Source organism: Lithobates pipiens, unplaced genomic scaffold (assembly GCF_037356315.1).
Source record: "Lithobates pipiens isolate NorthernLeopardFrog02 unplaced genomic scaffold, aLitPip1_a1.2 Scaffold_8, whole genome shotgun sequence".
NCBI lineage: Eukaryota > Metazoa > Chordata > Amphibia > Anura > Ranidae > Lithobates > Lithobates pipiens.
In genome coordinates, this window is record NW_027507903.1 from 348,723,563 (window position 1) to 348,735,719 (window position 12,157).

At 39.7% G+C, this 12,157-nt stretch overlaps 1 protein-coding gene across 1 annotated transcript in view; it reads left to right on the forward strand.

Annotated features, from left to right (window-relative positions):
• Positions 1–51: 51 nt before the first annotated feature.
• Positions 52–12,157, forward strand: part of LOC143963605 (organic cation/carnitine transporter 2-like) — a 112,423-nt gene continuing 100,317 nt past the window's right edge. Inside the window, exon 1 of the mRNA XM_077473286.1 lies at positions 52–575. Within this exon, the coding sequence (XP_077329412.1) occupies positions 183–575 (393 nt within the window). The 5' untranslated portion in view covers positions 52–182. The remainder of the gene's footprint in view (positions 576–12,157) is intronic.

A 12,157-nucleotide genomic window follows, 5' to 3' on the forward strand; every position in this document is an offset into this window, starting at 1 on the left:
GGTGTGTAGACGCCCAGTACCCACCCAGTACAGGCCGTGCAGTGTTTCCTCCTCCCCCTCCCATGTGAGGCCTGTATACACACACCGGTCACACTGAATGACCGTCCTATGAGCCCGCTCCCGGTTCCTGTGTGTATCGCTCGTCCTCTTCCGCTCCCGCCTCTCCCCGCCCGCTGACAGTCATGCGTGATTACGATGAGGCGACCTCTTTCCTTGGAGAGTGGGGTCCTTTCCAGCTCACCATCTTCTTCCTTCTCAGTGCCAGCATCATCCCCAATGGCTTCACCGGGCTCTCCGCCGTGTTCCTGGCAGCCACCCCTGAGCACCGGTGCCATGTACCGGACAATGCCAACCTGAGCCTGGCTTGGAGGAATGTCAGCATCCCCTGGGAGGAGAAGGATGGGGCTCTGGTACAGAGCAGGTGTTGGAGGTACAAGCTGGACACCCTGAGGAACTTGTCTGATGTGGGGCTTCTTCCTGGACTACATATCAATGTCAGTAAGTTGGAGAAGGAGAAGTGTCTGGATGGATGGGAGTATGACAAGGACATCTATCACTCCACTGTCATCACTGAGGTGAGGGGAACAATGGGGGGCAGGTGGAACGTTTCCTCAGCCTGGACTTAGGTCACATGTCGGTGTGATCGGATTGCCCTTCATAAATCTTGGCAGTCAGCTTTCTCATATTTGTCACTTCTCACTTTCCTCCAATCACCTCTATCAGGTCTGTTTCCATTATACTCTGTGCTCCTTGAAGGGAAATGAAATCACTTAGCAACAGCCCACTCACACCTAGGCATGTGTCATGTGATCAATGTGTGTTCTTCCACTGATCCACCTTCTGTTAGTGCAGGTCACTTACCTTTTATTACACACAATGAGATTATGGAGACTCGCCATCTGTGTGTTTTTTTTTTTTTTTTTATGCTAGTCTCAATATGGAAAATGAAGAGACTGCTAAAGTTATGAAAAGTCTAGTACGACAGAATAAAAATTCAGAAGTGATGTCATGGTGTATTTTTGGACAAAGACTGTACTGATTAGGTTTGCACCTATACTTTTTAAAGACCGAGTACAAGTACCGATACTTTTATTTAAAGCGGGGTGCCCATTTAAGAAACAAAAAATTTTTTTATTTATAAGTCAGCAGCTACAAATACTGCAGCTGCTGACTTTTAATAATCGGACACTTACCTGTCCCAGGGTCCGGCGATGCAGGGGATCGAAGTCCCACTCCGTCTCCCCCCTCCATTCGGCGGTGCCGGCATTGTAAGCGTGGGCGCCCGGCTGTGGCTTCACAGCCGGGCACCCACAGCGCATGCGCGAGCGGCGCCGCACCGTGGGTGGCCACGCAATCATCTGAGACCTGTCACGTGTCCCAGATGATTGACAGGAGGGAGGGGGCAGAGCTGAGCCCATCCTGTGCCGAGGGGAAGTGATGTCACCAGTGCAGGCACTGAAGGAGGCAGACTACGAGGGACCCCCTAGCAACAACCATTTAGAGGTGAGTATCCAAGTTTCAAATTTTTTAAAATCCAAATTTTCTTTATTTATTATTTTTTTTTTTTGTGTGCAACCCCACTAAGTACTCGCCAATACTGATTACCAATACTTTTTTTGTGATAGTTTTCAAAGCACAATACAGACTAATGATATCTATGTAGCACTAATAGGTGGCACTTGGTACACCCTGCACTCGGCCTCAGTAAGCAGAAGTCTCAAGGCGGCAGCAGACATCTTGTTAAACCCAGCCCATATAGTTGGTGAACTACTGTATATGGGCTGGGTGTAACAAGATGACTGCTGCTTACTGAGGCTGAGTGCAGGGTGTATCATGATGGGCATCGAGCTGTTCAATCTCTGATGAAGAACGGGGGCCATCAATTCCATTAACGAATGTGACGGCCCAGGTCACCGATGCTGCGACCCATACCCCGGCCAGCTTACCTTCCACTGCTGCCAGCCTGCCAGGACTCGCTCTCCGCTACGGCCCACTGACTTCTGGGAGGCGCCTCTTCATGCAAAGACAGTGGCTCAGGCATCGGGAGCATTTGCCCGAGTACAAGTACTCAGGCAAATGATAGTGTTTTATTCCTGCGCTACCACTGGTGATCTATCAAATGTCAGGGGCTGCTGCTACTACCGGAATGGATCACACCGTATCCACTTAATATGAAACTTAAGATATGTTGGTATTGCGCTGTCCTTATATTAAATAACCATCCGAGGGTGGTAAGTATAATGCCTAGATACATAATTCAATAGTATAATATAAAAATGTATATCTATAAATGTATACTGAATAGTATCAAAAAGTGCAAAGTGCTACATTAAATAAAATAAAATAAACACACCACAGAGGTGATAGAATCCAAATAAATGAAAATCAAGTGAACAAAGGTAAGTAACTAAAAACAGTCTCTTAAAAATTACTATTTTGATAAAGTGCAGAGAAAATGCAAAAAAAAAAAAAAAAAAAAAAAGTAAACGCACTACAGAGTCAATTGAAAACCTCCACGGAAACACAACTGCTTCAATTGAGTGCAAAGCCAAAAAACAGTGAATTGATCATAAAGTGCCAAGTGCGTCTTATAAATGTGCAAATAAGTAAACACTCTCCAGAGGTGATATAAGTGAACCACCCTAATAATAAACAAATGATATACAAGAAAATATGAAAGAGTATACCTAGACCCAAAAAGAGGGTACCCTCTCCTGATCACATGGGAATAAACAAAAAATATATATAGTAGTAAACGCACTACAGAGCCGGCTGTAACATACGTTATATCAGAATGAATCCGGCCTCTATAGATTAAATATACATATTGAAATCCATCAAAAAGAAAAAAGATATAAATATTCAAGTCCATAAATAAACAACAATCTCCTTTAAGTGCAAGTGCTTTGTGCAAACTTGTGCAAATTCAACTGAGGTGCGGATCTCCCAGTGCTTCATCCCGCTGTGATCACACTTTAGTGGGCAGTGGCCCCTTACCTATAGCAAGGAGGGATTCGCATAGAGGTATATAGATTTCTTTATATGTCTTCTCTCCTGGTAAATTCGGTCACCTCCTCCTTTTAATTTTATTTTTATTGCTCCATAGGACCCAATAGATTAATAGAGAGGGAATACCATAGTGTAGTATCTCACAAATAGCATTTATTAAAAATTTTCATACACAGGGTACTCACACATTAATAGATAGAAAAAAGCCTTTTTCTAGTAATCAGCAGCAAGTGCATCCACAGTCAGCTTCCTTCCCGTCCCTATGCGTGACATCACATCACGTGACTTCATCAGGAGAAAAAGTAAAATAAGTAAAAGATATAAGATATATAATATAAGTATAAGGGAAAAAAATAATTGAAAGCACCCCGTCCCGCCTAGCTCGCACACAGAAGCGAACATATACGTGGGTAACACCCGCATTTGAAAACTGTGTTCAAACCACACGTGAGGTATCACCGCGATGGCTAGAGTGAGTGCAATAATTCTAGCACAAGACCAGCTCTGTAACTCAAACTGGTAACCTGTAGTAGTTAAACTTTGGAGATTTTTAAGGGTAAAAGTTTGTCGCAATTTTGAAGCATGACATGTTGGGTATTAACTCAGCATAACATTATCTTTAATAATATAAAAAAAAGAAAAATTGGCTAACTTTACTGTTGTCTTATTTTTTTAATTAAAAAGTGTATTTTTTTTCCAAAAAAAAGTGTGCTTGTAAGACCTCTGCGCAAATACAGTGCGACATAAATTATTGCAATTACCGCCATTTTATTCTCTAGGGTGTAAGAAAAAAAATATATAATGTTTGGGGTTCTAAATAATTTTCTAGCAAAAAAAAAATGAAACCCTGAGTCTGAAAAATAGGCCCGGTTGTTAATTGGTTAATGTACCCTAGTTGATCAGTCAGTCAACTTGGGTACAACTAGTGTTCTAGCCTCTAGCAATAATCGGTGTGTTTTCCCAGTGAGAACAGCTTCTCCCACTGGCAGAACACAATGGCTCCTCAGCACTGACTGTGTTGATGGGAGAATCACATGATTTCAGGAAAGAAAATTGCTCCCATCTATGGCCAGCCTAAGACACACACTGTAACCCACATCAAGGCATCATAATTAGAGATGTAAAATTTTCCGGAAATTTTGAAGCTTAGGAAAAACCCTTTTTTTTTTTTTTTTTTTTTTACCCATCAAAAAAAAAAAAAAAGGAAATTTGTCGGGAAAAATTGAAAAAAATGCTACATTAGCACTTTTTTGTCTTTTTAAGTCATTCTGTTAAGAGAACGTTGAGAAAAACGATGTGCATTGTCATCATTGTTGTCCTCTTCACTTCGATCCATGAAGGATTTTTTATATATCTATAGGTCACTTGTTACATACAACAATGTGTTTTGTCTTCCTGGTAGCATTTGGATATGCATATTGTCAATATTTGCAAATCATATTTTTCTTTTCAGAAGAACTTGTAATGTGAAAATGCCTCCATATGCTATATGTTCGTCTCACCATTTTTCGGAGGGGTGTAGGAAATAAAAACGAGAAAAAATTACTACTTTGCAAGAAGACACTAATCTATGGTTGTGTGTGGGGGTGGGGGAAGAACCAGATTACTGGTAATTAAATGATTATTTACACAAAAGATTTTAAAGATTAATGTAGCTAAATGATTCAGTTTTCTGGATTCAGAATTGGATAAATGTAAACTCTTAACTTTTTTAATTGAGTATATACTTTCAGGTCCTTTTTGTTGCTCTGTATTTTGTTCCAATGCTTTTGAGGCCTAGTGAAGAGAACAGAACAAGCCAAACGCACCCACTAACTGCAAAAGAAAAACTGAAACCTTTGTATTGTTACAATAGCAGCACAGCACCTCCTAAAGGAAGAAACGCATACTGTTCTTGCATTGGAGGGTTCAGTTTGTTACCTAGGACTTGCTTGTCTTCACTCAGTGCACATAAATTTGAATAATCTGATCTCATCCCCTTCTTCTTCCTTTTTTTTTTTTTTTTTATTTTTTTTTTAGAAATGGTTTGGAAAATATTTGAACACCCTGTCTTAAAATATTTTATTCATCATGTTAAAATATTCCACAATTTTTTATTTTTTTTTTCCAATTTTTGGGGAAAAAAAGAAAAGCCTTCAGGAAAAAAACCGAACCCCCCCCCCTTTTTTTTTTTTTTTTTTTTCGGGCCTTCACATCTTTAATTTCTGTCCCCCAGTGGCTCCTCCTCTGACCCGCTGTTGACTCTCCGACAGTCCCATTCGCTTTACTAGGATGGCTGGTGATGCGGCACTGACACAACAAGGGGAGGGACGTGGCGGCAGCAGGTGAGTGGATGCCCGCTAACAGGTGCTGCCATGATGGGTCTGAAATGACAGGTGCTCTTAAATGTAAGTAGGGCTGAAACAACGAATCAGTTAACCGACAACTAATCGATTATGAAATTAATTGATTACTATTTTCATAATCGATTAACATAATGGGGTTAAAGAAAACTAAAATGAGCCCTTTATAGTACAAAAAGAGCAAATCGCTACTGTAAATATTACTTTCACTGTTCTACAGTAAAAAAATTAACCCCTTCCAGTAGTGATTATCTGCTTTTTGTTACTATAAAGGGCTCATTTTAGTTTTTTTAACCCCATTATGTTACTAAACGTCTTAGATCTGGTTCACACCTATGTGTTTTATGGTGCTATTTGCAGAAATGCACTACAGTTCATTTACTTGGTTTCCTATGGGACACGTTCACATCTGAAAGCGTCAGGGACTTTTACCGCAAAATGGTGCATAATTGGTTCAATATACTTCAATGGAGAAGCCGCAGAAAAGCATGTAATGCGTTTTTGCAGCAATTTGTGTTTTTTAATGTGTCCAAAAAAAATGCAAATTGCAGTAAAATCACGTGCGCAAAAAGCACTGCAGAAACGGATCAAAAGCAAACTGCATAGGTGTGTATGCTGGCCACACGGATCAATTTTCAGATGAGAATATTCAAACGAAAAATCTTTGTACATTTCGCTGAATGAAAGAATTTTGTTTGAAATTTTCACTTGTTTTTAACGTTCTGTTTTTAAAATGTAATTTCTGAACATAAACCCCATACAATGTCTGAAAATTCCTTTTGACTAAGTTTTCCATTTCCAAATTTTCCCATCACTGTGGTTGAAAATGAACGTCAATTTGACCCATTTTTTTTTTTTTAAGATTATTAACCGATTAATCTAAACAATAATCGGCCAACTAAACGATTATGAAAATAATCGTTAGTTGCAGCCCTAAGTAAGGACTTATTCTTGTTGGTAGTTAGAATCTTTAATATTTTCAAACAAAATTACGTTTTCCAATTTTTAGAATAATAAGCTGTCCAGTTAGTAAAACAGCGATATCAGAACCTATTCAATCATACAGTTTGTAGTGTACATAGATTTTCAAAACAATGGGATAAAGGAATATTTCTGAACTTTGGTTTATCTCATGGTTACTGTGACATTGTGTGAATACATCAATGCAGTGCATGGTATCTCAGCTTTCAGAGCTTGGATTCATTGAATGAGTTTACCAAAAAATTTAAATATTGCAGAATATACAGCCTCATGCTATATAACTAAGCTCCATTTAAGGCTGAATAAACGAAATTATTAATGTATCTTATATAGAAAATTATATTTCGACAGATTTTTTTTTTTTTACTCCAAAATAATTTGATAAAAATTTGATAAAAAAATAAATAAATATTTAAACTAAAAAAAAAAAAAATAGATAAAAAAAAAAATCATTGATTTTTATCCACCTTGATCATAACGCACATCAAGCACAGAATACACAATATAATACATAGTAATATCCTTCAGTAACTTCCTTACAAGTTGTTTCTATAAAGAACAAAGCAAATCGTTACAGTTTGGAGATATGGTTTACAATAGGCATTGACCAAACATAATCTAGGTAGAGATGATTTCATAAGGTGATGTGTGCGTCATTGGACAGAGTGCATTTCAGTTCAACAGAATACAAAGGCTAGGGGGGAAGGTTACCACTAGTAAGGATTTTTGTGTGCATCTGTACACAGGGTGATGGCAGCAAGAGAACAGAGAGAGAAAAAGGGTAAGGCTTCATTCACACTTGTGCGACTTTGGACACTAAAGTTGCATGACAAGTCATACCCCATGTCTTTCAATGACACGATCAAATATGTGTGACTTAAAAAAAGGTTCCTGCGCTACTTTAGTCTGACTTTCATGTGACTTGAGTACCATTGACTACAATGTAAACCCTCCAAAGTTACATAAAAGTTGAGCCTGGATGTTATACATGCAACGGTTGTCCATTATCATTGGTCAGAGCCAAAGACGCATCCAAGTTGCACCCATAGAAAGTTGTGTCAGGCTCATTCACACTTTTACGACTCCAGCTTTAACACAACTTTGGATGTGACTTGTTGACCCTCTGTTGCATGTAAAACATTCAGGTATGACCTTCATGCAACTTTGGAGGTTAACATTGAAGTCTATGGCTCTCAAGTTGCATGAAAGTTGGACCAAAGTAGTGCATGAACTACTTTGAAGCTTGTGCGTCTTTAAGTTGCACATATATGAATGGTTATAATTGGAAAACATGGGGGACAACTTGTCATGCGACTTGGATGTCCAAACTCGCATGACAAGGCGCACAAGTGTGAATAAGGTGTAAGAGATGCACTCCAAAGTTGTGTGACTTTGCAGTCATACAAGTGTAAAAGGAGGAATTAAGGGCCTGTTCACACTAGGTGCTTTGGACAGCCTCGTTCAGGTCAACACAGGGAAAGGCAAAATGCCTTGTTTCCTTTGATGCCACTTTTTCCACCACCAATGCAGCATTGGTGTGGACAGAAAAAGACAGTAGTTGTAATTCTGTTCAGCACAGCATGGTGCACCGCCTCAGGGCACTGGCACTGTTCCTCCAGCACAGACCAAGAGCTGTGCATTTAGAACAACTGCTGGTGTGTACGAGCACAAAAGGGCAAATAAGACAGAGGGATGAGGGTGATAAGACAGGGGGAAGGTGACTAGTAGAACATCAGACGCCGGCTCAAAAACAGCTATGTCTGACTGCAGTAAACCATTTTTATAGTAGATTGGAGATTCCCACTTTTCCAAGACTTTATCGATTTGTCAAGGTAGTTAAGAAACCTTGCAGTGAGCAGTTCCATTATTTGTACATCTCTTATATGACGATAAGGCTATCAACAGTCGGGGCTGCGTTTGGTTTCCATCTCAAAGCTATTAGACTTTGAGCTGAGGTTAATACAGCTCAGATAACTTTCCTTAGTTGGGAAGACATACCACTCATGGGCTAGTGCAGAAGATGTGTGAGGAGGTCATTTACCTGTCACCACAAAGGAATCGGAGCTCATCAAAAACAAATGTGTGCCATGGTTCTTCTGTGTGGTTTTACCTCTCCAGCATCTATGTGGATAACTGTGGTTTAATTTAAAAGCAGTATAATACCAATGCAAGAGCATTTTGTAGGTATTTTCTTTGTATAGGTTGTAATGACAACTCTCTCCCTAGGATAGTGATGGTGAACCTTGGCACCCCAGATGTTTTTAAACTACATTTCCCATGATGCTCATGCACTCTGCAGTGTAGTTAAGCATCAAGGGAAATGTAGTTCCAAAACATCTGGAGTGCCAAGGGTCGCTATCGCTGCCCTAGGATATCATCCCATGTTTTTAGTTAGCTTGTAAGTTCTTTATTAAAGTGGTTGTAAACCCTTACAACCAACTTTGACCTACAGGTAAGCCTAGATTAAGGCTTACCTGTAGGTCCAAGAAATATCTCCTAAACCTATACGGTTTAGGAAATATTTACCCGAAGACAGCCACCTCATGCGCCGTAGACAGTGGCGTGCAGGCGCACTGGGGCAGGCCGCAGATCGCGCCGCGAGTGTCGGCTTCCGTGCGCAATGCGCGGGAGTGACGTCATCGCGGCTCCAGCGAATCACAGCGCTGGAGCCGCGAGACCCAGAAGTCGCTCCGGGATCCATGGCAGCGGCGAAGAGGAAAACGGAGGACCGCTTCGGGGGCTTCGTTCTCAGGTAAGTTATTCATAATGAGCTACTATGCTATGCATACTAGCTCATTATGCCTTTGCCTTACAGGGTGTGCTTTTAAAAAAAATTTAATACAATTTTGCCTTTACTTCCTCTTTAAGGTTAGGTAAGGTAGTGGTTGAAGTAAGACACCATCCATAAACAGGGAAAGAAATGATTTGCCATGTATTTGTAGTACGAATATGGGCTGCTAAGGTTTCCATGGATATGGCAGAGAGTAAATACGGCTTTGTCCTATACTGTCTAGTATCAGAAATGTATGTGATGCATAATGAAGTTAGGAACAAAGGCCAAAGGGTGCAAGTAAAGTAATTGTATGGCAGTAAGAAAAGGTCGATGGATTCCTGTTGCTCTGATGGTCAATGGCAAAAAGGCCAACTGACGCAAACACCTTACTGGCATCCAGACTCAAAACCACCCAAATTACCTGTTTTAATATCAATATGTATTCATTTTCTGCTTTTTATTTTCTGTATATATTTTTTTAATTCTATATCGGCACCTACTCGGTATGTCCTGAGGAAGAAATTAAATGTGAAACGCGTTGGAAAGCAAGCTTGGAGAAGTTCATAAACCTGACCTGTTGATTATTACATATACCCCTTTTGTTTGGTTGTACTTTAATGGACCTCTCACCAGCCGTATGAAAGGTTCCATGTCTGATGACTTTTGTCTAGTAGAGGGTGTTGTGCTTGTTATATCTATAAGTGGCTTTAAATGTGTGTGTGTGTTTTTTTTTTTTTTTTTTGTAAAAAAAATATAGTTTTTCTGATTACTGCCCTGTGTTGTGCCCAAAATTCCACCCGTGTTTTTTTTTTTTTTTTTTTTTTATCCCTTGGTGACCATTATCATCGAAAAAGAAAGTGAGAGAAAATCCAAAATTTCACCAGAGTAAGAGGAGCACAACTGTTCAAGGGAATTCCCCTCATTTTGAAAATCCCCTCTAACTTCCTGTTGCATTTCTAGGACAGGAAGTGAAGGACAATTTTGCTAACAGACTGAATAAACAAAATAAAAGAGAGGCTGTAAGGATTTGTGAGAATGTCTTTTAAAATTCATAGGACAGTCGGCCAGGTCCTGGCACTTGATTTGGTAGATTTTTGATGACTGCAGTTCTTCCATCTCTGCAGAGTTAAACGATTCTGCCCATTCTCTGGGTTAATTTGAGATGGTTAATGATATCTAGGTAGTCATTAATGTGTGTTTCTGTGTCTAATCCAGCCTTTTCAACCAGTGTGCCATCAGGTTTCTTCAGAGGTGCCTTGGCAAAATGTCTAAAAATTGCCCAAAGAATGTATACAAGCCAGCGGTGGATAAAACCTGCCTTTTTAGTTAAAGCCACAGGTTTTCATTGTCCACCATTACAACCTTACAGCCTCCGTATCCTAACGCCCAATTACAACATGGTTTATAAAGAGGATATTGGGCACCTGCACATCACCCTTGTTTTCCCCTCCCCTGCCCCCCGCCGTCAGCACTGGAGGTCACATTATGAGTTAGGCTGTATTCACACTTATGCATTTTTAGTGCTTTTTGCATTTTGTAGATTTGCAATACAGAACTTGTTCCGTAGGAAACCATGTTAAATGAACATCTGCAAAATGCACTAAAACTGCATAGGTGTGAATCCAGCCTTAAGGAGAGAAACCTGGGGAAGGAACAACGCTGGAATAGTAATCAGTGCTAGTGAGTAAAGGTGTATTTGCTTTGGAAGAATAAATCACCTCTAACATTGGGTGGATATTTGTGGATGTTGCTGCATTATGTATGTCAAGAGTAAAGTGTAAGCGCTCAACTTGTGTGTTTTTAGTAGTCATACATATTCCTGTGTCTCAAAGTACATATAAAGTGATCCCAAAATAAAGGGAAAAATGTTACAGTTTAGTGACAAAGAAAATGACTATGAAATTAAAATATATATGTGAAGACCACAAAATAGAAACTATGTGGATAAAACTTATCCCAGTGAAAAAGAAGCCAAACAATGACTATAATTAAATACAAACATTGCTAGTAATAAATATAAAAAGTCCATACACAGAGGTATAGTCCATGCGGGAATGTGTAAAGTATCAATCCAAACGTGTTGTGCTGACAACCAAAGTTCAGTGATGTTTAAACAGGAGGAGATATTATTTCACCCTGTGTCGGTCCCACCACCTTATAAGGTACAGGCTTACCGGAACTAGATGACCCTAGCAGACATACGTCTCAGGGGTCAATCAAAGCTTATGGTCCTAGCCAAGGATTGGATGTATCAATCGTGCCGTATGCGATCATCACAAACGATTAGATGTAATCACAGTTCTTCATATGTATATGTAAATCCGACAACAACTCAGGCATGGAAGATGAAGAAACAAAGCCAACATGGCATAATAACGTTTTTTTAAAAAAACCTTTAATAAAAAATGTTCTAAAACTCACATTTCCAGAGTAGATAATAAAGCATGTCAGAGAGACAAAGGTGGCAGTAGCAGAGTTCTCCCGACGCGTTTCGACCTACAGGTCATCATCTGGTTTTCTCTTGCTGCATTATGTAAACTGTTTAGTTTTGTACATGTTAGAATGGGGTGCCTTGAGACTGTGTGTGGAATTTTAAAGGGTGCCTTGACTGAAAAAAGGTGGAGAAACAGAGAAACACTGGCTTAATGTAGCTTGACTTGAGCCTCCAACTATGATATATAAATGGCTGCTCTGGCCTGAGGAATTTTTTTGGAGGGGGTCACGTATTAGTGTGCCATTATTGTTTTTTATTGCTGAGTGAAAATAATCTTTGCTTGTAACATCTGAGCAAGGAGAGTGTCAGCCTTGTTGCCTATTTATCATATCATCTACTTCTTTTGAGTTCTTATGACCAGTATTTTAGGAGGTTCGGGATGGAAGGCAAGTTTTTTTTACGGTGAGCTGTATCACATTTATGCCTGGACACTAATGTATTGAACGTGAACTATAATTTTGTGATCCTTTCATAATGTAACGGTCTGGGGGACTGATCCCACATTTTCTGTAAAATATTGGCATATAACATACTAGGTAGAGTTTGGGGGGGTTCATG